The sequence below is a fragment of the Eretmochelys imbricata genome, chromosome 12 (assembly GCF_965152235.1).
Source record: "Eretmochelys imbricata isolate rEreImb1 chromosome 12, rEreImb1.hap1, whole genome shotgun sequence".
Lineage (NCBI taxonomy): Eukaryota > Metazoa > Chordata > Testudines > Cheloniidae > Eretmochelys > Eretmochelys imbricata.
Window position 1 is genome coordinate 42,981,323 of NC_135583.1, and position 26,305 is coordinate 43,007,627.

General features: G+C 44.0%; 1 protein-coding gene across 1 annotated transcript in view; it reads left to right on the top strand.

Moving 5' to 3' along the window:
• Positions 1 to 3,774: 3,774 nt before the first annotated feature.
• Positions 3,775 to 26,305, top strand: part of LOC144272918 (uncharacterized) — a 34,917-nt gene continuing 12,386 nt past the window's right edge. The window contains exons 1-2 of the mRNA XM_077831310.1: positions 3,775 to 3,896; positions 6,789 to 6,921. Of these exons, the coding sequence (XP_077687436.1) occupies positions 3,883 to 3,896; positions 6,789 to 6,921 (147 nt within the window). The 5' untranslated portion in view covers positions 3,775 to 3,882. The remainder of the gene's footprint in view (positions 3,897 to 6,788; positions 6,922 to 26,305) is intronic.

The following is a 26,305-nucleotide window of genomic DNA, read 5'->3' on the forward strand; positions in this document are numbered from 1 at the left end:
AACAATGATCTGAATGTGGATGATACAACTAAGCTCTTGATTTGCTGCACATTTATTTCCTATATGTTGGAGGAAGAGAAGCTCGTTGAAGGTTCTAATCCTGCAATAGCAATTGTTCTGTTAAAAACACTGACACTTCTTGTTAAACAAAATGACCTTTTCTCCAGCCACATCAAGAAAATGGCTGAAAAATGTTCCTAATACGGTAAATAGCTCTTGTCATTTTCCTCAGATGATCACAGGATATTGTAGTTAAATGCTGAGATCTGACCAGTCTGTTCCCCAAATGCTCAGTTTCCTGGCCCTGCAAATTGCCTAAGGGTGCAATAAGTAGGTTAATACTTGCTTTAGGGTTAGCCTGAGGGTTGGCATTCCCAGTAGGCAGAGCTGAGTTCTGTTTGTGGTGTTTTTGTGTGTGTGAGCTCATGCACATATAAGCCTGCAAGGTGATTTTCATTTGCTCCCATTTTGTTGTTGTATGTTGTTCCCTTGTCATTTTTACCGCAGCAGTGGTGACAGCGATGTTTGTTACAAACAGGCTCCCTTCCCCCCTCTCCCCCCCGCACACACAAAGGCTTGCTGATTATTAAATCGTTGATTTTTGCTGCAGTTTGCTTTTTGTATCTCCTCTATGTTCACTGTTTGTACACCAATCCCAGGAGCCTAGGTAACAAAATGGAGGAACTAGAGCTACTGGTGCAGGAAGTGAAACCAGATATTCTAGGGATAATAGAAACATGGTGGAGTAGTAGTCATGACTAGACTATAAGTATTGAAGGGTATGTGCTGTTTAGGGAAGACAGAAATAAAGGCAAAGGTGGTAGAGTAGCATTGTAGATCAATGATGAGGTAGACTGTAAAGAAATAAGAAGCGATGGAATGGATATGACAGAGTCCATCTGGGCAAAAATCACATTGGGGAAGAAAGCTCCTAGAGCCTGCCCTGGGATAGTGCTTGGGGTATGCTATACCGCTGGGATCTGATTTGGAATGGATAGAGCCCTCTTTAATGTTTTTAATGAAGTAAATACTAACGGGAATTGCATGATCATGGGAGATTTTAACTTCCCAGATATAGACTGGAGGACAAGTGCTAGTAATAATAAAAGGGCTCAGATTTTCCTGGATGCGATAGCTGATGGATTCCTTCACCAAGGAGCTGCTGAACTGACAAGAGGGGATGCCATTTTAGATTTGGTTTTGGTGAGTAGTGAGGACCTCATAGAAGTAATGGTTGTAGGGGACAACCTTGGTTCGAGCGATCATGAGCTAATTCAGTTCAAACTAAATGGAAGGATAAACAAAAATAGATCTGTGACTAGGGTTTTTGATTTCAAAAGAGCAAACTTAAAAAAATTAAAGAAATTAGTTAGGGAAGTGGATTGGACTGAAGAACTTGTGGATCTAAAGGCGGAGGAGGCCTGGAATTCCTTCAAGTCAAACTTGCAGAAACTATCAGAAGCCTGCACCCGAAGAAAGGGGGTAAATTCACAGACAGGAGTTGTACACCAAGCTGGATGAGCAAGCATCTTAGAGAGGTTATTAAGAAAAAGCAGAAAGCCTACATGTAGTGGAAGATGGGAGAGATCAGCAAGGAAAGCTACCTTATTGAGGTCAGAACATGTAGGGATAAAGGGAGAAAGGCCAAAATCCATGTAGAGTTGGACCTTGCAAAGGGAATTAAAACCAACAGTAAAAGGTTCGATAGCCATATATATTAGAAGAAAACAAAGAAAGAAGAGGTGGAACTGCTAAACACTGAGGATGGAGTGGAGGTTAAGGATAATCTAGGCATGGCCTAATATCTAAACAATTACTTTGTCTCAGTCTTTAGTGAGGCAAATGAGGAGCTTAGGGATAATATTAGGATGACAAATGGGAATGAGGGTACGGAAGTAGATATTACCACATCCGAGATAGAAGCGAAACTCAAACAGCTTAATGGTACTAAATCGGGAGGCCCAGATAATTTTCATCCAGGAATATTAAAGGAATTGGCACATGAAATTGCAAGCCCATTAGCAAAAAATTTTAATGAATCTGTAAACTCTGGGGTTGTACCGTATGATTGGAGAATCGCTAACATAGTTCCTATTTTTAAGAAAGGGAAAAAAAAGTGATCCGGGTAACTACAGGTCTGATAGTTTGACATCTGTAGTAGGCAAGGTCTTGGAAAAAATTTTGAAGGAGAAAGTAGTTAAGGACATTGAGGTCAATGGTAATTGGGACAAAATACAACATGGCTTTACAAAAGGTAGAGTGTGTCAAACCAACCTGATCTCCTTCTTTGAGAAGGTAACAGGTTTTTTAGACAAAGGAAATGCAGTGGATCTAATTTACCTCCATTTCAGTAAGGCATTTGATACGGTTCCACATGGGGAATTATTAGCTAAATTGGAAAAGATGGGGATCAATATGAAAATTGAAAGGTGGATAAGGAACTGGTTAAAGGGGAGACTACAATGGGTCACACTAAAAGGTGAACTGTCAGGCTGGAAGGAGGTTATCAATGGAGTTCCTCAGGGATCGGTTTTGGGACCGATCTTATTTTATCTTTTTATTACTGACCTTGGCACAAAAAGTGGGGGAGTGCTAATAAAGTTTGCAGATGGCACAAAGCTGGGAGGTATTGCCAATACAGAGAAGGATGGGATATCATACAGGAAGATCTGGATGACCTTATAAACTGGAGTAATAGTAATAGGATGGTTTCAGAGTAGCAGCCATGTCAGTCTGTATTTGCAAAAAGAAAAGGCGGACTTGTGGCACCTTAGAGACTAACCAATTTATTTGAGCGTAAGCTTTCGTGAGCTACAGCTCACATCATCGGATGCATTCAGTGAAAAATACAGTGGGTAGATTTATATACATAGAGAACATGAAACAATGGCTGTTACCATACACACTGTAACCAGAGTGATCAGGTAAGGTGAGCTATTACCAGCAGGAGAGCGCGGGGCGGGGGGGGGAACCTTTTGTAGTGATAATCAAGGTGGGCCATTTCTAGCAGTTGACAGGAACGTCTGAGGAACAGTGGGGGGTGGGGATAAACATGAGGAAATAGTTTTACTTTGTGTAATGACCCATCCACTCCCGGTCTCTATTCAAGACTAAGTTAATTATATCCAGTTTGCAAATTAATTCCAATTCAGAAGTCTCTCATTGGAGTCTGTTTTTGAAGTTTTTTTGTTGAAGAATTGCCACTTTTAGGTCTCTAATCGAGTGACCAGAGAGATTGAAGTGTTCTCCGACTGGTTTTTGAATGTTATAATTCTTGACGTCTGATTTGTGTCCATTTATTTTTTTACGTAGAGACTGTCCAGTTTGGCCAATGTACATGGCAGAGGGGCATTGCTGGCACATGATGGCATATATCACATTGGTAGATGTGCAGATGAACGAGCCTCTGATAGTGTGGCTGATGTGATTAGGCCCTATGATGGTGTCCCTGAATAGATATGTGGACACAGTTGGCAACGGGTTTTGTTGCAAGGATAGGTTCCTGGGTTAGTGGTTCTGTTGTGAGGTGTGTGGTTGCTGGTGAGGATTTGCTTCAGGTTGGGGGCTGTCTGTAAGCAAGGACTGGCCTGTCTCCCAAGATCTGTGAGAGTGATGGGTCGTCCTTCCGGATAGGTTGTAAATCCTTGATGATGCATTGGAGAGGTTTTAGTTGGGGGCTGAAGGTGATGGCTAGTGGCATTCTGTTATTTTCTTTTTGGGCCTGTCCTGTAGTAGGTGACTTCTGGGTACTCTTCTGGCTCTGTCAGTCTGTTTCTTCACTTCAGCAGGTGGGTACAGCTCTCATCCCCTAATGCCCCTACTCTACTTGCGCTACATTGATGACATCTTCATCATCTGGACCCATGGAAAAGAAGCCACTGAATGCATCAGATGAAGTGAGCTGTAGCTCACGAAAGCTTATGCTCAAATAAATTTGTTAGTCTCTAAGGTGCCAGTAATAGGGTAAAATTTAATAGTGAAAAGTGCAAGGTCATGCATTTAGGGATTAATAACAAGAATTTTTGTTATAAACTGGGGATGCATCACTTGGAAGTAACAGAGGAGGAGAAGGACCTTGGGGTATTGGTCGATCATAGGATGACTATCAGCCGCCAGTGTGATATGGCCGTGAAAAAAGCTAATGCGGTCTTGGGATGCATCAGGCGAGGTATTTCCAGTAGAGACAAGGAGGTGTTAGTACTGTTATACAAGGCACTGGTATATTCTTCTGGAATATTCTGGTCTCCCATGTTTAAGAAAGATGAATTCAAACTGGAACAGGTACAGAGAAGGGCTACTAGGATGATCTGAGGAATGGAAAACCTGTCTTATGAAAGGAGACTCAAAGAGCTTGGCTTGTTTAGCCTAACCAGAAGAAGGCTGAGAGGAGATATGATTGCTCTCTATAAATATATCAGAGGGATAAATACCACGGAGAGAGAAGTATTATTTAAGCTCAGTACCAATGTGGACACAAGAACAAATGGATATAAACTGCCCATCAGGAAGTTTAGACTTAAAATTAGATGAAGGTTTCTAACCATCAGACGAGTGAAGTTCTGGAACAGTCTTCCAAGGGAAGCAGTGGGAGCAAAAGACTAAGCTTGATAAGTTTATGGAAGGGATGATATCATGGGATAGCCTAATTTTGGCAATTAATAGATCTTCAACTATTAGTGGTAGATATGCCCGATGGCCTGTGATGGGATGTTAGATGGGGTGGGATCTGGGTTACTACAGGGAATTCTTTCCTGGGTGTCTGGCTGGTGAGTCTTGCCCACATGCTCAGGGTTTAGCTGATCGCCATATTTGGGGTCAGGAAGGAATTTTCCTCCAGGGCAGAAAGGCCCTGGGGGTTTTTCGCCTTCCTCTGCAGCGTGGGGCACAGGTCACTTGCTGAAGGATTCTCTGCACCTCGAAGTCTTTAAATAATGATTTGAGGACTTCAATAGCTCAGACATAGGTTAGAGGTTTGTTACAGGAGTGCATGGGTGAGACTTCATGGCCTGCAGTAGGTCAGACTAGACGATCCTAATGGTCCCTTCTGACCTTAAAGTCTGTGATTAGTTCCTACTACTGTCCTGCCCAATTTTTGACTCCTGGGTTGGGAACAGGCGGTGGGAGCAAGAGACAAGGAGAGAGAAGTGGAGGAAATGCAAACGTGGAATTTGCATCTCTGATTGTGACTTGCTCACTGCACGGACAACCTTATTACAATTAGAGGAAATGGATGCTGGTGTGTCTTATGCTTCCTAGCCATAGCCTGCATGCTGGATTCTCTCCTGGCTAACTAATGGCAGAACCCAGCTACAATGCACTGGCAGCAGAAAGTCTGCCTGGAAGAGGGTTGCAATAGCACAAGGCACCTGCAACCCCCATTATTTTGCTTAGGGACCCAGAGCCAGCCAGTGCTGTCCCAAAAGTGGGCAGCACCAGCCAGGAGCCCAGGAAACACATCAGATCTGCATATCCCCTAGGCATTATCCACCAGCAAGGTGTCTGTGGAACCTAGAATGTAAGTTAAAGCTCTTTCCTGCAGAATCCCTGTGAATAGCTCTATGAAGAGCAGCTTCCTCCACTGGCTTAGGGGATGCAAATTGCATACCCAGCCTGTCTTAACAGAGGTGAATCGAGTACCACATATTCCCCTCCTGTGTAAAGTCTGTGGGAGAGGAAAACTCACCTGTAAATCTCAAGGGGTGTGTTAGATTGACAGTCTGCTGAATCTTCACCTTGGAGAGGAGGGGCTGGCAGCTCTGCAGACAGTACAAGGCGCATGGCTTGCCAAATGCTTTATTGGGCTGAGATCTGTAGGAAAACACCCTACAGATCCCTGTCCCACAAGAGATATTCCCTCCATGCTACCTCAAGTCCCCACCACTCCATCTCCAGTCACCTGGCACACCATCCTACTGTACAGCCATTGATATGCCCTTGACAGCCCATCACCCCTCAGTGATATCCTATTTTGCACCATAAGCTACTGTGCCCTGAAAGGGGACCATTAAGCCTTCCTTTCTCCTGGGCACACTGTCTTCTGAGCACCCACATAGCAGCCAAAAAGATGGGGTGACTAGGTGGTGGTGCAGAATGCTACCACGTAGCTGTCTTCCCCCTCCCCCAACCTAGTCTTGTAGATTTTTTGATTTTGCTCCCCTTTGCACCATGCATTGGATGGGAGCATCTGGATTCCTGTGTGGACCGTCACAGCCATGTAGCTGGTGTCTCTTTACCATGCCCTACATACTGAAGACAGTGCCTGTGTGTATAGGGCTTTTGGTGTCCCCTGCACAGGGTCCTACATCCTTTCTGCACCCTGCCTCACTAGTGTCCTTAGGAAGAGGCTCTGCCAAGCCAGACAGTGGCATGGGGGGGTAGGGATTGGGGCTAAATCCCAGCTGGGATTCTTCCTGACCTATGCAATCAGGAGCAGCTGAACATAAGCTTCGAAAGGGCTGTTGTCATGAGAGGCCAACCCTGGGGTTTGCTGACCAGAAGCAGGAGCTCTGAGATGTAAGAGCTACTCTGTTTATGGTGGGGTTTTTTATTGTTTGCCAGAGTTTAGACTGTTCAGCTGCAGGAAGGAAAGGTGGCCTGAGACTTTATATTTTGTCAGTTGAATCCTGTAAATTAGCAGTAGCTTTTAGAGAGGATGTCTTATTGTTTAACCTGGGCCACCTGTGCACGTTCTCTCTGGCTGCTAAGACTCATGTCACAAGGACATGTCTCTGATTTCCATCTTTCCTCTGCCGGGAGTCCTTTTTTACTGGTATTTTAATTTGTTTCAGTGTCACTCCACCACAGCAAATAATGGAGCAAGAAGAACTGAGGGTTCAGCTGGCATCTAAAGAGCAGCTTATTCGTCAGTTAAATGTCCATCTGATGGAGGCAAATCACAGCCAGGAAAAGTCAAAAGCAGAGGTAGGTTCTGCCTTGCTTGCATGTACCATGTGTCTGCTCTGAATGAACCATGCAGGAAGGTGTCTGCATAGCTGTTTCTTGCAACTCAACTGCTTGTAGCACTGCTGGAAAGCCTAGCTTTGTGAATCCTAAAAGAGTCCAGCCCATCACAGATGATGGCCACTTACAATTTGCATTGGGAAAGGAGTAGCTGGTGGAGGTGAAAGATTCAGATTCCAGGCCACTGATTTACAGTGAGACAAGATGACACTGTGCTGAAAGGATTCCCCAAGAGACTGAGTGACCATAGATTGTGGCTAGTGGTGACTGGGTTGATGGGGGGTGATCACTGAATCTGATCACAGGTAAGGAAAGGAAAGTATCTCCAGAGGCAAGTTAAGAGGAGTCATAACCACATAGACACTAGCGCTGCGATTGAAACAGACCCTCACAATTCCCATTGCGAAATCAAGCTGGTCATTTTGATAGATCTTCCTTGGAGGGAACATGAAAACATCTGCTCAGTGCGGAGTGGCAGTCAAAAAGGCTAACAATGTTAGGAACCATTAGGAAAGGGATAGATAAGATAGAAGATATCATAATGCCACTATATAAATCCATGGTACACCCACACATTGAATATTGCATGCAGCTCTGGTCACCCTCTCTCAAAAAAGATTGATTAGAATTAGAAAAGGTGTAGAGAAGGGCAACAAAAATGATTAGGAATGTGGAGCAACTTCCATATGAGGAGAGATTAAAAAGACCGAGACTGTTCAGCTTAGAAAAGAGACAACTAAGGGTGAGGGAGACCATGATAGAGGTCTATAAAATCATGAATAGTGTGGAGAAAGTGAATAAGGAAGTGTTATTTCCCAAAACTCAAGAACCAGGGGTTACCCAATGAAATTAATAGGCAGCAGGTTTAAAACAAACACAAGTTCTTCACTTAGTGTATGGTCAACCTGTGGAACTCGTTGCCAGGGGATGTTATGAGAGATAAAAGTGTAACTGGGTTCAAAAAGGAATTAGATAAGCTCATGGGGGATAGATCCATCAGTGGCTATTAGCCAGGATGGGCAGGGATGGTGTCCCTAGCCTGTTACTGCCAGAAGCTGGGAATGGGTGACAGAGGATGGATCACTTGATGATTACCTGTTCTGTTCATTCCCTCTGGGGCACCTGGCAGTGGCCACTGTCGGCAGACAGGATACAGGGCTAGATGGACCTTTGGTCTGACTCAGTATGGCCGTTCTTATCTGCAATAGGTACACTGCCCTCATTTGTGAGAGAATGTATTAGCTAAGATGATCAGGCATGTAGCCCCATGCTCTGGGTGTCCCTAAACCTCGAACTGCTAGAAGATGGGACTGGATGACAGAGGATGGATCACTTGCTCTGTTCTGTTCTCTCCCTCTGAAGCATCTGGCACCAGCCACTGTTGAAAAACAGTATAGTGGGCCAGGTGGACCATTGGTCTGACCCAGTATGGCCATTCTTATGTTCTTATTTTCTTCTGCATGCTTACATAAGCATATAGCTAACTACCAAGCAGTGATGGCCAGGTGTCATTTTGAATTGTGGGAGAAGATGGCTCTTTGCACAAGCATCTACCAGAGGACTAAAGGAAGTTGACATCATCCATTATTAATGAAGGCCAAAATATAGCCAGACATGCCCTTAGGGCATCATTTGCCATGTCTGATGCTGTCTCTAGATCATTGGCAACAGCAATAACTCTATGTAGACATGCTTGGCTATATTCCTCTCCTCTCCCACCAGATACCAGGCCCAAAACAGAAGATTTAGCCTTCAACAGAGAAGGCTTATTTAGTGTTAAGATTGATGATACATTGGTAAGCTGAAGGACGCTCTGTTACAGCTAGGTCTCAAGAACTCATGCCACCTTACAGAAGAACTTCTACCCCAGTGTTCAGATATCACAGACAGCATGTGCCAACTTCTTCATCCACCTCTTATCAGAAGAGGCAACTGTACCATCAGCAGCACCATCAGCCACAAACATTCTCAGATGCGTGACAGGAAGAAACCCTTCAAACCTCATATGAGCACAAAGAATCCCTCAGCCGCATCTGCTTTGCCACATGCCAACCCTCAGGTCTGACCTGTTAGTTGACAGCTTCAAACCAATTTTAATAAATCAATTTGGGAGCCTTCTGTCCAAATTTTACAATGCTTGGACAGCTATCATCTTGGACTTAATGGGTTTTAGATATAGTAAAAGAAGGTTATACTATCCCATTCAGATCACTCCCTCTGTACAAATCCCTCCCTCTCTTCCTCTTCAGGGACCCCTCCCACAGGAATGTGTTATGAATAGAAGTACAAGCTCTTCTGAGCATGGTTGCTATAAAACAAGTTCCCTTGGCTTCCAGAAACAAAAGATTCCACTCCCATTCCTTTCCAATTCCCAGAAAGAAGGGAGACCTCAGACTGATTTTAGGTCTCTGGGATCTAAACAAATACATCAGGAAGTTTCCATTCAGGATGCTTTCCTGGGATCTAATTATTCTGCTCTAGATTGGTTTGCTGCTCTTGAACTCAGAGGCATATTTCCACATTCCCATTAGATCATCCCACCAAAAGTACTTATGCTTTGTCCTTCATTTATACCACTTTCAATGCAGTCCCACCTTTCAGTCTCTCCACTTCACCCGGAGTGTTTACAATGTTTAGCTCCAGTAGTGAGAAAGCAAGTTTCTTCTGTATTCCCGTATTTAGATGATTGGTTGCTAAAGGACCAATGCAAAGAAGAATTAGAGGCAGCCATTCAGAACACTTATTCTCTGTTTGGAACCCTGGGTCTCATCAAAAACAAACAAAAATTACTTCTCATTCCCTTCATAGGGGAGACCTTCGACTCTGTCAAAGGAAGGGCCTTTCTGCTGGAGGAGAGGGGTCCTAAAATAACAGATTCCATACCTTCACTGAAGACTCCCAGTTCACATGGCAGAGCTTTTTCTGAAGCCACTGAGACTAGTGGCATCGATGACATTTGTAGCACCTATGCCAGACTCAGAATGAGGCCTCTTCAGTCTTGGTCCTGAAGAATTCCTACCCCAACATTGTCAGGAGGCTGAAGAGGTTTATAGAACCGCCCAAGACTTTTCGTTCTCCAGCACAGTAGCTACATCCGCAGACTGTGTCCAAGGAAGTATTCAGCCCATGTCAGCCACAGTTAATAGTAACCACGGATGCATCCAAGGTAGGCACATCTTTACACTCAGGTAGTAAAGGGTCTTTAGAGCCTCAAAGAATCCCAGGTCTCAGAGTAGCAGCCGTGTTAGTCTGTATCCGCAAAAAGAACAGGAGTACTTGTGGCACCTTAGAGACTAACAAATTTATTAGAGCACAAGCTTTCGTGGGCTACAGCCCACTTCATCAGATGCATAGAATGGAACATATAGTAAGAAGATATATATACAGAGAAGGTGGAAGTTGCCATACAAACTGTAAGAGGCTAATTAGTTAAGATGAGCTATTATCAGCAGGAGAAAAAAACTTTTGTAGTGATAATCAAGATAGCCCGTTTAAACAGTTGACAAGAAGGTGTGAGGATACTTAACTTAGGGAAATAGATTCAATATGTATAATGACCCAGCCGCTCCCAGTCTCTATTCAAACCCAAGTTAATGGTATTTAGTTTGCATATTAATTCAAGCTCAGCAGTTTCTCGTTGGAGTCTGTTTTTGAAGCTTTTCTGTTGCAAAATTGCCACCCTTAAATCTTTTACTGAGTGGCCAGAGAGGTTGAAGTGTTCTCCTACCGGTTTTTGAATGTTATGATTCCTAATTTCAGATTTGTGTCCATTTATTCTTTTGCGTAGCGACTGTCTGGTTTGGCCAATGTACATGGCAGAGGGGCATTGCTGGCACATGGTAGCATAGATCACATTGGTAGATGTGCAGGTGAACGAGCCCCTGATGGCATGCCTAATGTGATTAGGTCCTATGATGGTGTCACTTTAATAAATATGTGGACAGAGTTGGCATCGGGCTTTGTTGCAAGGAGAGGTTCCTGGGTGGTGTGTGGTTGCTGGAGAGTATTTGCTTCAGGTTGGGGGCTGTCTGTAAGCGAGGACTGGTCTGTCTCTCAAGATCTGTGAGAGTGATGGATCGTCCTTCAGGATAGGTTGTAGATCCTTGATGATGCGTTGGAGAGGTTTTAGTTGGGGGCTGAAGGTGATGGCTAGTGGTATTCTGTTATTTTCTTTTTGGGCCTGTCCTGTAGTAGGTGACTTCTGGGTATTCTTCTGGCTCTGTCAATCTGTTTTTTCACTTCAGCTGGTGCGTATAATAGTTTTAAGAATGCTTGATAGAGATCTTGTAGATGTTTGTCTTTGCCTGAGGGATTGGAGCAAATGCGGTTGTGTCTTAGAGCTTGGCTGTAGACAATGGATCGTGTGGTGTGTCCTGGATGGGAGCTGGAGGCATGTAGGTAAGTATAGCGGTCAGTAGGTTTCCAGTATAGGGTGGTGTTTATGTGACCATCATAGAATTATAGAATATGCGGTTTGGAAGGGACCTTAGGAGGTCATCTAGTCCAACTCCCCGCTCAAAGCAGGACCAATCCCCAATTTTTTCCCCAGATCCCTAAATGACCCCCTCAAGGATTGAACTCACAACCCTGGGTTTAGCAGGCCAATGAGCTATCTCTCCCCTCACTGAGCTATCCCTCCCTAATTGCTTATTAGCACAGTAGCGTCCAGGAAATGGACCGCTTGTGTGGATTGGTCTAGGCTGAGGTTGATGGTGGGATGGAAATTGTTGAAATCATGGTGGAATTCCTCAAGGGCTTCTTTTCCATGGGTCCAGATGATGATGATGTCATCAATGTAGCACAAGTAGAGTAGGGACGTTAAGGGACAAGAGCTAAGGAAACATTGTTACACACAAATGTATTGGAGCTACGGGCAATCCCTCTGGCCCACAAAATGTTTCTCCTGCAGATACACAACACAGTTATCCAGCTTGCCACAGACAACATGGCTGCAGTTTATTACGTGAACAAACAAGGAAGGACTTATTTGACCCACCTATTCAACAAAGCGATAGAGCTATGGGATTGGTGTATATAGTACAACATTTACCTGATTGCCTTACATATTGTAAAAGAACACAACAGGTTAGCAGATTGCCTCAGCAGAGAATTGTCACAAATGCACAGATGGTCCCCAAACAATTCATTAATTCAGGATATCTTCAAACATTGGTGATTATTAACTGCAGACCTGTTTGCCAGCACACTCAATGCAAAATGCCCTCTTTTCTGCTTACAAACAGGAGTGGACAGGCTATGTTTGACAGACCCATTTCTCCTAAATTGGGGAATGGATCTTATGTATGCATTTCCCCCATTCCCTTTAATTCCCAAAGTTCTAAACAAAGTAAAGCAAGATTCTGCCAGGATGACTGTAATCACTCTAGCATGGCTGAGACAACAGTGGTACGTCGACCTACTCCACTTATCCCAAGGCAATTACAGGACTCTGCTATTATTGATGGACCTATTTTCACAGCCACAGGGGAAAGTGCTCCACCCAGACCTCAAATTGTTACCTCTAACAGCTTGGGTGAAAGGATGTGGATGGGAATAGAGCGCTCATGATCCACTGAGGTTCAGTGAATTTTATTAATGCTAGGAAACGCTCTGCTAGAAAGTGTGATGACTTCAAATGGAAAAGATTCATGATATGGGCAGAAAATAGAAGTGTAGATCCAGTTTCAGCCCCCATTCAGATGGTCTTAGAATAACTGTTACATTTAGAAACAGAGGGTCTATCATTATCACCTGTTAGAGTACACTTAGTGGCTATTTCATCATACATACACGTATTAGGGACAAACCCATTTTCTCACATGACATAGTGAAGAGATTTTTGAAGGGTCTGCTGAACCTTTATCCATTCACCAGAGACCTTGTCCCCTTGGAATTTGAATTTAGTATGGACTCAAATGAGGCCTTTTGAGCTATTATGAAATTGCTATTATAAAAGCTGATTTTAAAGAAAGGTAAAATAGGGAGCAATCACTTCTGCTATACAAATTAGTGATCTGCATGCACTCATGGCAGATTCCCCCCTATTCTATTTTCCATCGGGACAAGGTGGTCCTTAGGCTATATCCTAAATTCATTCCAAAAATTGTTTCCGATTTCCATGTAAATCAATATATAAATTTACCTGTATTTTTTCCAAATTTCATATAAGTAAGGGAGATGCTAGATTACATTATTTAAATGCAAAAAGAATGCAGTCATGTTACCTGGATAGAACTCAGGACTTTAAGTTGTTTATCTCTTATACCTCCTATTCAAAGGGTAGGACCATTTCAACGCAATCATTGTCTAGATGGGTCAGACTTTGTATAAGGGAGTGCTATAGGGCAGCTTTGCTTTCCCCTCCCGGTCCCGTTAGAGCTCAGAGTATCGGGGAATGGCTGCATCTCCAGCAGTTTTCAAGCACGTTCCCATTATTGACATTTGCAAGGCCTCTTTGTCTCACTTCCGTATTGAGGTACTGCTCACCAAACGTCCCAAGAATGGGAGGATGCAGAGGGCACTGCTCTAGAAGGTTCCACTGTCCTAGCTGCACCAGGCTGGTGCATCCCAAGGGTGGGAATATGCAGAGGGCACTTGAAGAACTACTCCAGGTACAAGTAACCTCCATTTTCCAGTCTTGTTGATGACCCTTATGGGGCCAATATGTTTTCATGTGTTGGAATTTTGGGGTTTTCATTTGCTTTTTTTTTTTAAACTACGATGTTTGTGCAACTTTACTTTGTCCCCGTTGTGTGTATGAATCACAATAGTCTTTAATTACACCATCATGTACTATTTTTTCCACAGGATCCCTGCTCCAGTCAGTGCAAAGGATAGACGGTGATCTGGGAAAGAATCAGGGTAGTACAGTTAATGACGCTGATGTCTGTAGGATTCTGCCTTGTTTGTTGCAGAACTTGTAAGGTGTGGAGTGAATGAGGGAAGAGACTGCAGGAGGGTCTCATGGTTCAGGCAGTTGAATGTCAGCCTCTGCCATATGGTACCTGTATGATTCTGGGCAAGTCACTTAAATCACATTTTTCACAGTTGCCCTCTAATTGTGTGTTCCTCATTTTCTACACTGCCCAACCTGAAACACCTGAAATCTGATTTGCAAAAATACTGAGCACTCACACTGCAACTGAAGTCAATGGGCGCTGTGCTTTGAACATAAAAAGTGCTATAAAGTGAAATATTAGGCACTAATGTCTCAAATTGAACACCTATAATTAGTGGAAGTTTATGACAATTTTGGTCTTAATTTCTCTCTGCCTCTATTCCCCATCTATAAAATGGGAATAATTATACCCCTTTTCCCTCACAGGGGCGTGGTGAAGATAAATTGATTGATTAATGTTTGTGAAACACTCAGATATTATAGCAGTGAGCACTTGTGATGGGATGTACTTAGGGTTACCACCTTTGAAATGCAAAAAACCCAGCACTCTCAACAAGGCAAGCCCGACAAGGCAAGCCCACCCCAACCCAACCACAAGGTAACTCTGCAACTCCCCACTTTCAACAGCCACCTATAGTATCTAGAGAGATAACACATATAGATAAGATTGATAATATAATTGATGATAAACGGACTTTTGTATTATAGAATCATAGAATATCAGGGTTGGAAGGGACCTCAGGAGGTCATCTAGTCCAACCCCCTGCTCAAAGCAGGACCAATCCACAACTAAATCATCCCAGCCAGGGCTTTGTCAAGCCTGACCTTAAAAACCTCTAAGGAAGGAGATTCCACCACTTCCCTAGGTAACGCGTTCCAGTGCTTCACCACTCTCCTAGTGAAAAAGTTTTTCCTAATATCCAACCTAAACCTTCCCCACTGCAACTTGAGACCATTACTCCTTGTTCTGTCATCAGCTACCACTGAGAACAGTCTAGATCCATCTTCTTTGGAACCCCCTTTCAGGTAGTTGAAAGCAGCTAGCAAATCCCCCCTCATTCTTCTCTTCCGCAGACTAAACAATCCCAGTTCCCTCAGCCTCTCCTCATAAGTCATGTGTTCCAGACTCCTAATCATTTTTGTTGCCCTCCGCTGGACTCTCTCCAATTTTTCCACATCCTTCTTGTAGTGTGTGGCCCAAAACTGGACACACTACTCCAGATGAGGCCTCACCAATGTCGAAAAGAGGGGAACGATCATGTCCCTTGGTCTGCTGGCAATGCCCCTACCTATACATCCCAAAATGCCATTGGCCTTCTTGGCAACAAGGGCAAACTGTTGACTCATATCCAGCTTCTTGTCCACTGTCACCCCAGGTCCTTTTCTGCAGAACTGCTTCCTAGCCATTTGGTCCCTAGTCTGTAGCGGTGCATGGGATTCTTCCGTCCTAAGTGCAGGACTCTGCACTTGTCCTTGTTGAACCTCATCAGATTTCTTTTGGCCCAATCCTCTAATTTGTCTAGGTCCCTCTGTATCCTATCCCTACCCTCCAGCGTATCTACCTCTCCTCCCAGTTTCGTGTCATCTGCAAACTTGCTGAGGGTGCAATCCACACCATCCTCCAGATCATTTATGAAGATATTGAACAAAACCAGCCCAAGGACCAACCCTTGGGGCACTCCACTTGATACTGGCTGCCAGCTAGACATGGAGCCATTGATCACTATCCGTTGAGCCCGACAATCTAGCCAGCTTTCTATCCACCTTATAGTCCATTCATCCAGCCCATGCTTCTTTAACTTGCTGGCAAGAATACTGTGGGAGACTGTGTCAAAAGCTTTGCTAAAGTCAAGGAACAACACGTCCACTGCTTTCCCCTCATCCACAGAGCCAGTTAGCTCGTCATCGAAGGCAATTAGATTAGTCAGGCATGACTTGCCCTTGGTGAATCCATGCTGACTGTTCCTGATCACTTTCCTCTCCTCAAGTGCTTCAGAATTGATTCCTTGAGGACCTGCTCCATGATTTTTCCAGGGACTGAGGCTGACTGGCCTGTAGTTCCCAGGATCCTCCCCCTTTTTTAAAGATGGGCACTACATTAGCCTTTTTTCCAGTCGTCCGGGACTTCCCCTGATCGCCATGAGTTTTCAAAGATAATGGCCAATGGCTCTGCAATCACATCCGCTAACTCCTTTAGCACTCTCGGATGCAACGCATCCGGCCCCATGGACTTGTGCACGTCCAGCTTTTCTAAATAGTCCCGAACCACTTCTTTCCACCTACTCCCCATGCTGTACTGCCCAGTGCAGGAGTCTGGGAGCTGACCTTGTTCGTGAAGACAGAGGCAAAAAAAGCATTGAGTATATTAGCTTTTTCCACATCCTCTGTCACTAGGTTGCCTCCCTCATTCAGTAAGGGGCCCACACTTCCCTTGACTTTCTTCTTGTTGCTAACATACCTTATCAGCATGTTTGCCAGCCAATCTTTGTAGTGTTTTGTTTAGCCAGTTTCCATTGAATGTGCAGTTTTTGATGCGAGTATTTTTTTTTTTTTCAGGAATGTAGTAGGATCACTCGCACCATCGCCCTGATCTTTGATTATTTAATACACCTCAGGTGTTTCCTCACTCTCACATGCCTCAAACCCTCTCTCACATGCACACACAATGGTGGGCAGACAGCTGCTGTATTTTCAACAGTTTTGATCTGTCATTGCTTAAACTGGGAAGTTGGAACACTGCAGCATTTTTAGCTGGACACAGAAACTTTTACCATTCGCTATCCCTGTGTATTGTGATGATGATGCAAATCTTTAGAGCCACGTAAAAAACCCCAGCAGATTAAATTATTTTTCTGGCAACTAGCAAATCCATAAAAAAACTGACAAGGCCAGTCAGCTGGGTTATAACCAGCTGGGTTATAACCCTAATTGTACTGGGGTCTTTGAGGCCCCCTGCTGGAGGCCTCATGGTCCTATCATACTCTGCCCCAAAAAAGGAGCAGTGAAAGTGGGTCCTCCAGTCCTGCCTAGAAAGGCTTCAGGGAAGCAGCCAATTAGAGCACAGCGGACTCAGTTAAAAGGAGCTGCAGGGCCTGAGCTGATTAGTTGCTGGCTGTGACCAGAAGGGTAAGGAAGGAGTGGAAGGCTGTAAAATGCCACGGGTAATGGAAGAGAAACCCTGCTCAAGCAGGGACAGGTCTGGGAAGCTCTCCAGGCACAGAGACTTAAGAAATTAAAAAGGGGGCAGAGACTGTTACAAGCTCTCCAGGCAAAGAGGCCTGGGCAAAGACCCTGAGAAGTCAGGACAGGGATGGAGCAACTCTTCAGGCAAGGAGGCCTGGGAGAGGCCCTGCTCAAACAGAGAACAGACAGAGTAGCCAAGCAGGTGATGGGACAGGGTGGGAAGCAGCCCAGGTGGAGTGACCAGATGGCAACTGTGAAAAATAGGGACAGGTGGGGGGTAATAGGTACCTATATAAGACAGCCCCAAATATTGGGACTGTCCCTATAAAATTGGGACATCTGGTCACCCTAGGTCCAGGTAATGCAGTAGCAGCAGCTATGAAAGAAAGCAGCCCATGGCTGCTATTTGCAGGGTCCCTAGGTTGGGACCCAGAGTAGTGGGCGGGCTCGAGTCCCCCTACTTGCTACTGGGGAAGTGACCTAAGCCCCAAGAAGGTGATAAGACTCAGCACTAAAAGCGCAAGAAAAGAGCTAGAATTTAAACAGACCTACAGACAGAGAGAGCACCAACCATTTGTTGGACTGTGTTACCCCAGAAGGGGTTCTTTCATGTATGTGACACTGAGCTGGGGGGGGGGTAGATACGATGGAGGGTAGGGATAGGGTCCAGAGTGACTTAGACAAATTGGAGGATTGGGCCAAAAGAAATCTAATAAGATTCAACAAGGACAAGTGCAGAGTTCTGCACTTGGGAAGGAAGAATCCCATGCACTGCTACAGGCTGGGGATCGACTGGCTAAGCAGCAGTTCTGCAGAAAAGGACCTGGGAATTACAGTGGACGAGAAGCTGGATATGAGTCAGCAGTGTGCCCTTGTTGCCAAGAAGGGGAATGGCATATTGGGCTGTATGAGTAGGGGCATTGCCAGCAGATCGAGGGAAGTGATTATTCCCCTCTGTTCGGCACTGGTGAGGCCACACCTGGAGTATCATGTCCAGTTTTGATCCCCCCCCACCCCACTACAGAAGGATGTGGACAAATTGAAGAGAGTCCAGCGGAGAGCAACGAAAATTATTAGGGGGCTGGGGCACATGACTTACGAGGAGAGGCTGAGGGAACTGGGGTTATTTAGTCTACAGAAGAGAAGAGTGAGGGGGGATTTGATAGCTGCCTTCAATTACTGAAAGGGGGGTTCCAAGGAGGATGGAGCTTGGCTGTTCAGTGGTGGCAGATGACAGAACAAGAAACAATGGTCTCAAGTTGCAGTGCGGGAGGTCTAGGTTGGATATTAGGAAAAACTATTTCACTAGGAGAGTGGTGAAGCACTGGAATGGGTTACCTAGGGAGGGGGTGGAATCTCCATCCTTAGAGGTTTTTAAGGCCCGGCTTGACAAAGCCCTGGCTGGGATAATTTAGTTGGTGTTCGTCCTGCTTTGAGCAGGGGGTTGGACTAGATGACCTCCTGAGGTCTCTTCCAACCCTGATATTCTATGATTCTATGTGACTGTGTGTGACTTGGCCAGAGGGCTGAGCCACTGACGGGCAACAGCCAACGAAGGGGGGCATCCACAAGAGGTTATGGAGCAAATACATGAGGTATCTGAAGGGAAAAGCTCAGACTTGCAGATGGAAGCAGGACTGGGGAATTCTGAGGGGAGACTGGGTAAGGAAAGTGGTCAGTGGAAGCATGTGACTAAAAGAACCAGGCAGAGGAAAAGACAGGCTAGTGAAGGAGAAATAGAGCTCAAGAATAGGTTTGCAGAGTTGGAAAATGAAGAAGGGGCTCAGCAGGTAGTCACTGAAGGTGGAAGGGCAAGGAAGAAGAGAAGAGCAGCTAGTCCTATAGGAAAAGGGGAAGAGTTAATGGAGACTACACCAAATATGAGCCCCAGGAGGATACAGGATGGGTTAAAGAGGATTACAAGGGAGAACAGGTATGGAAAGATCTTGCAGCCAGAGGGAACAGGGGATAGACTGGAGAATAGCACCGTCACCAGGAAAAGGCAGATCTATGTGATTGGGGACTCTTTACTGAGAAGAATAGATAGGCTTGTAAACAGAGCTGATCCAGAGAAAAGGAGGGTATGCTGTCTTCCAGGTGCTAAGATACGGGATGTAGACCTGAGGTTGAAAAGGATTCTAAAGGGAGCAGGAAAGAATCCCCTAATTATCCTTCATGTGGGAACAAATGATATGGCTAGATTCTCGATGGAAAGTGTTAAGGGAGACTATGCTAGGCTGGGGAAGACGCTTAAGGAAATCGAGGCTCAGGTTATCTTTAGTGGGATTCTGTCTGTTCCTAGAGAAGGGTAACAAAGGTGTGACAAGATTATGACTATCAACAGATAGCTTAGGCAGTGGTGCTATAAGGAGGGCTTTGGGATATATGGCCACTGGGAGGCATTCATGGACAGAGGACAGTTCTCTCGGGATGGACTTCATCTGAGTAGGGAAGGAAATAGACTTCTAGGATGGAGGCTGGCACAACTGATTAAGAGAGCTTTAAACTAGGAATTTGGGGGAGATAGTTCGGAGATGTCCAGGTAATCTCCTCGCCGGATATTAGCATTGAGAGGAAAGAAAACAAAGTAAGAGAGGATACAGCCATGGGTAGGAGGAAGGGCAGTGTAGGTACCAGTCTAATAGGTTATACTGGTAGTAAAATGACTGTGCTTAATAGGGTACAGAATGTGAATGAGGCCAAACAGCAAAAATTAAGATGTTTCTACACCAATGCGAGGAGCCTAGGTAACAAAATGGAGGAACTAGAGTTACTGGTGCAGGAAGTGCAGGAAACCAGATATTCTAGGGATAACAGAAACATGGTGGAATAGTCGTCATGACTGGACTACAGGTATTGAAGGGTATGTGCTGTTTAGGAAAGACCGAAATAAAGGTAAACGTGGTGGAGTAGCATTGTCTATCAATGAGGAGGTAGAATGTAAAGAAATAAGAAGCGATGAAATGGATAAGACAGAGTCTGTCTGGGCAAAAATTACATTGGGGAAGAAAACTATTAGAGCCTCCCCTGGAATAGTGCTTGGGGTGTGCTATAGACCGCCGGGATCTAATTTGGATATGGATAGAGTCCTTTTTAATGTTTTTAGTAAAGTAAATACTAATGGAAACTGTGTGATCGTGGGAAACTTTAACTTCCCAGATATAGACTGGAGGACGAGTGCTAGTAATAATAATAGGGCTCAGATTTTCCTAGATGTGATAGCTGATGGATTCCTTCAGCAAGTAGTTGCTGAACCGACTAGAGGGGATGCCATTTTAGATTTGGTTTTGGTGAGTAGTGAGGACCTCATAGAAGAAATGGTTGTAGGGGACAACCTTGGTTCGAGCAATCATGAGCTAATTCAGTTCAAATTAATGGAAGGATAAACAAAAATAGATCTGTGACTAGGGTTTTTGATTTCAAAAGAGCAAATTTAAAAAAATTAAGGAAATTAGTTAGGGAAGTGGATTGGACTGAAGAACTTGTGGATCTAAAGGCGGAGGAGGCCTGGAATTCCTTCAAGTCAAATTTGCAGAAACTATCAGAAGCCTGCACCCAAAGAAAGGGGAGAAAATTCATAGTCAGGAGTTGTAGACCAAGCTGGATGCGCAAGCATCTTAGAGAGGTCATTAAGAAAAAGCAGAAAGCCTACAAGTAGTGGAAGATGGGAGAGATCAGCAAGGAAAGCTACCTTATTGAGGTCAGAACATGTAGGGATAAAGGGAGAAAGGCCAAAATCCATGTAGAGTTGGACCTTGCAAAGGGGATTAAAACCAATAGTAAAAGGTTCTATAGTCATATAAATAAGAAGAAAATAAAGAAAGAAGAAGTGGGACTGCTAAACACTGAGGATGGAGTGGAGGTTAAGGATAATCTAGGCATGGCCCAATATCTAAACAAATACTTTGCCTCAGTCTTTAATAAGACTAAAGAGGATCTTAGGGATAATGGTAGCATGACAAATGGGAATGAGGATATGGAGGTAGACATTACCATATTTGAGGTAGAAGCGAAACTCAAACAGCTTAATGGTACTAAATCGGGGGGCCCAGATAATTTTCATCCAGGAATATTAAAGGAATTGGCACATGAAATTGCAAGCCCATTAGCAAGAATTTTTAATGAATCTGTTGTACCATATGATTGGAGAATTGCTAACATAGTTCCTATTTTTAAGAAAGGGAAAAAAGTGATCCGGGTAATTATAGGCCTGTTAGTTTGACATCTGTAGTATGCAAGGTCTTGGAAAAAATTTTGAAGGAGAAGGTAGTTAAGAACATTGAGGTCAATGGTAAATGGGACAAAATACAACATGGTTTTACAAAAGGTAGATTGTGCCAAACCAACCTAATCTCCTTCTTTGAGAAAGTAACAGATTTTTTAGGCAAAGGAAACGCAGTGGATCTAATTTACCTAGATTTCAGTAAGGCATTTGATACCGTGCCACATGGGGAATTATTAGTTAAATTGGATAAGATGGGGATCAATAGGAAAATTGAAACGTGGATAAGGAATTGGTTAAAGGGGAGACTACAACGGGTCCTACTGAAAGGTAAACTGTCAGACTGGAGGGAGGTTACCAGTGGAGTTCCTCAAGGATCGGTTTTGGGACCAGTCTTATTTAATCTTTTTATTACTGACCTCGGCACAAAAAGTGGGAGTGTGCTAATAAAGTTTGTGAATGATACAAAGCTGGGAGGTATTGCCAATTTAGAGAAGGACAGGGATATCCTACAGGAGGATCTGGATGACCTTGTAAACTGGAGTAATAGTAATAGGATGAAATTTAATAGTGAGAAGCGTAAGGTCATGCATTTAGGGATTAATAACAAGAATTTTAGTTATAAGCTAGGGACACATCAATTAGAAGTAACGGAGGAGGAAAAGGACCTTGGGGTATTGGTTGATCATAGGATGACTATGAGCTGCCAATGTGATATGGCTGTGTAAAAAGCTAATGCGGTCTTGGGATGCATCAGGAGAGGTATTTCCAGTAGGTATAAGGAGGTTTTAGTACCGTTATACAAGGCACTGGTGAGACCTCACTTGGAATACTGTGTGCAGTTCTGGTCTCCCATGTTTAAGAAGGATGAATTCAAACTGGAACAGGTACAGAGAAGGGCTACTAGGATGATCCGAAGAATGGAAAACTTGTCTTATGAAAGGAGAGTCGAGGAGCTTGGCTTGTTTAGCCTAACTAAAAGAAGGTTGAGGGGAGATATGATTGCTCTTTATAAATATATCAGAGGGATAAATACCGGAGAGGGAGAGGAATTATTTAAGCTCGGTACCAATGTGGACACAAGAACAAATGGATATAAACTGGCCACCAGGAAATTTAGACTAGAAATTAGACGAAGGTTTCTAACCATCAGAGGAGTGAAGTTTTGGAATAGCCTTCGAAGGGAAGCAGTGGGGGCAAAAGATCTATCTGGCTTTAAGATTAAACTCAATAAGTTTATGGAGGAGATGGTATGATGGAATAACATGGTTTTGGTAATTAAATATTCATGGTAAATAGGCCCAATGGCCTGTGATGGGATATTAGATGGGGTGGGATCCGAGTTACCCAGGAAAGAATTTTCTGTAGTATCTGGCTGATGAATCTTGCCCATATGCTCAGGGTTTAGCCGATCGCCATATTTGGAGTCGGGAAGGAATTTTCCTCCAGGGCAGATTGGAAGAGGCCCTGGAGGTTTTTCGCCTTCCTCTGTAGCATGGGGCATGGGTCACTTGCTGGAGGATTCTCTGCTCCTTGAAGTCTTTAAACTACGATTTGAGGACTTCAATAGTACAGGTATAGGTGTGAGGTTTTTTGCAGGAGTGGTGGGTGAAATTCTGTGTCCTGCGTTGTGCAGGAGGTCAGACTAGATGATCATAATGGTCCCTTCTGACCTAAATATCTATGAATCTAAGAGGTGAGCGCGCCCCATCACAGCACCACAGAAAATCACATGAGGAAATTAATAACTATGTATTCAGTGCAGGGTTTGGTATGTAATAAAGAAGGCTGGAGCCACACATTGAATGATAAGAATTAAAAAAAAAAAAAAAAAAAAGAATAGTTACCCATTCTCTGAGCATTATTGATCCTGTACACTCATAGACAGGTGTCCTGTGGAAAAATATGATCATGTAATTAAAGACTGTACCATAATGCATATGCACCAGGGGACCAAATTAAGGTCACATGGGCAACCTTAATGCTGGCATTTGCAAACTTTCTGTGTGCTTGACTTTGCAACCTTAGTGTTTTTTTTAAAATAGCTCCGTTGTATGTAATATTTTTTGAAATGAAGGAATTACCTCTGTTCTCATGAATGTTTTCATTCTCACTCCAGTTAATGAAAACTGCACTGGTCACGCATTTTTTGAAAGCCTTTCTCAATAGTTAATGTTCATAGAGACACCAGAGCATTCTTTCGGCTATTAATCTGAAGATAATAATAGGCCCATTTCTTAAGTACACACAGAAGAAGGAGAAGAAGAAATACTGGCTATGACACTAAATGAATTGTCTTCCTCCATGCCCTTGTAACCTAGGGCATGTAGTGCAGGCTGGCAGCCATTGCGTTACAGATTTAAAAGTGCTGGAATCTCTCAGTTCCGTAGCATGTTGCCTGATGGATTGGTGAGTAATGTACTTGAGGAGTGCATTACCAAGCCTCAGACTAATGGCTAGCTGTTGCCCATGGCTCTTGCTACAGATCATTCATTGTGCTATTTATAAGCTCTCTGCCAGTCTGTGTCTGGCACTTATGCTGTCTGTGCTGAACACCACCTGTCTTCCTGCTTAACCCCAGGAAAGTATTTCCCAAGTTTTCTCATGACTGATAGGCTCCATTGCACCTTAGCCTCCTGTTTTCTACTTTCTTCTCACACGCACTTCTGGAGACTATGGTAGAGGATGGGAAATAAACCTGCCACCAGCTCTTTCTAGGATATATTCACGCTATTTGGTGGGAAATTTGTATCCACCAAATTTCCTTTTTCAAGGAGAATGAAGTTCCAGAATACAAAGAAAAATCTGAGGGAAAGGGACATCATGTGTGGTGTGTCTGAATATAGTTTCTGAGAAAGGAACTGGCCCCTCTCTCTTTCTCTCTCTCTGATGGCTTATCAACTAATTACATGCTCCAGTGCAGCCTGGTAGAAATGCCTAAATACAGGCACCAGCATATACCTCTTCGGTGAGAGAACTGTGGCATATGTATAGCCAAACCTGATGAAAAACCTGCCTCAATTTCTGGGTTGAATTTTGTTGGATCAAGCAGATGTTATGTGTTTGAACCTTGGATGTTCTAAATGAGTAACCCATAGAAAATATATTCCTGAGTATTGACCCCTGTCTGGTTTCCTTTTCTTTTCTTTTTAAAAATTGTAATGCCAGCGAGGCTCCCGAGGACAGCATAGGAGATGTATGTCTCTGTTCCTCCCCCAAGGAGATTCCAGCTTCCTCACGCTGCCCTGTTGTGTAGTCTCAACCTGATGTGGAAGAGGGATATTCAGTGTGAAAGCATCGTGCGTTTCCATGGCTCATTACATCCTCGGTGCCTTAGGGCATGTCTACACAATCCGCAGCAGCGAACCTCGACAGACTTGGGTTAGCAAGACTCGTGCTAGGACTCCAAAAACAGCCATGTAGGCAGCACTCGAAGCTGCAGCTTGGGCTCTGGTGCCTAGGGAGGGAGGAGGCGTCTGAGCCAGAGTTGCCGTTTCCAAGTGTGCTGTGTGAATGGCTGTTTTGAGAGCACTAGTGTAAGCCCCATTAGCCCATGTTCGTCAGGCCAGGCTGGGAGGCTCACTGCTGCAGGCTGTGTAGGCATGCCCTCGGTGTGTCAGCAAGCATGCCAGTGAGTGCTGCTGGTGGGGTTGAGAGTCCAGCTGGACTGAGACCCCTCCCAGCTCATTTCACAAAGGCCACTGAACGGCCTTCAGAGGGTAGCAGCTTTCAGTCATTACCGGTTTGAACTGGAAACCTGGAGGTAAAAAGCTGTAATATCTCATTTCCAGTCACCTGAGCCATCCAGTGCCCCTGTTGGTCTCTGTCGCAGGCCTTTCTGAACCAGAAACTTTAACTCTTGCTCTGCTGGCCTGTGCTCTCAGGCTGTGTAATCATACAGTAAGTTGTTATAAAGCTCAACTTTTGAACTTTAATTTCTTTCTGCCCAGCCTATGGAGGGGAGAAAAGCCTACCTTCTAAGGAATTCCTCCCAGAGGGAGGATCACTGTTGTTTGTTTACTATTAAAACTGAATTAGGGAACCAAAATGGTGTAAACAACGTAAATGCATAAAAATCCTACAATATATAAAAAGTTATAGGACTAGAGACCTCCCTGACTGATCAAGAAATGTTTTATTCCACCCATAGAAATATTTTACATTTCGAGGGGGTAATTCTAATTACCTTAAAGTGTTTTGGGCTCCTAAGTATAATTCAATGGTAAGAGAAGGTTTTCTTTTCAGTGAGGGCTATTTTCTTTGTGTTCTCCTACAGATATACTAAGTATAGTATATTGCCCTGAGCAGAAAGCAAATCCTGGTTCTTTTCAACCTTCTCATTAATTGTTCAACCAAAAGTCTCGAAGCACTTTGCACATAGAAACCAGGTGAGGGATGTGGAGAGTTAGACCAAAAGAAACGCCATTAAAATGAAAATTCCCAGTATGTATTGTCAGTCAGATTATTTGCATGCTCTTTTGGAACATGCTTCCGGTAATAGTCATCACTCTATTATTTCTCCTGACCGCTCTTTCTGTCTCTCTGTTTTCCTATACAAAATCCGACAATGGCTTATATTTAACTGAGAATATTCTTTGCTTGCTTCCCTGTCTTCTTGCTTGAGTTTTCTTTCTTTAACAAGCATAACAGCATGCTGCTGTATCTTCAAAGAGGAAATTAATTCTGTCCGCAAAAGGGTCAAGTGCTAGAAAGTGCATAGCAATGCAGTTTGCATGGCAGGATACAGAAGATATGATGCTAATAAGATTCTAAGATGAGAACAGCAGACTGGCTCTAGGGATTCAGATGAAGCGTTCTGTAAATTTTAAAAGAAATGGTCTCCAAAAACTAATGATGTCTGCTTTCCAATTCATTAGTAATGTGGAGCGGGGAGATGGGAGTGAGAAGCGGGCCATGCTTTGAAATATCAAAATGTAACGAGGATGAAAACAGTGAGAGCTCATCTCACTGGGGTCATAAAACTGAGAGAAGGAGGCAGGCTGTAGGGAAATGTAGTCAGTGTTGAGGGGGAAGGGAATTGT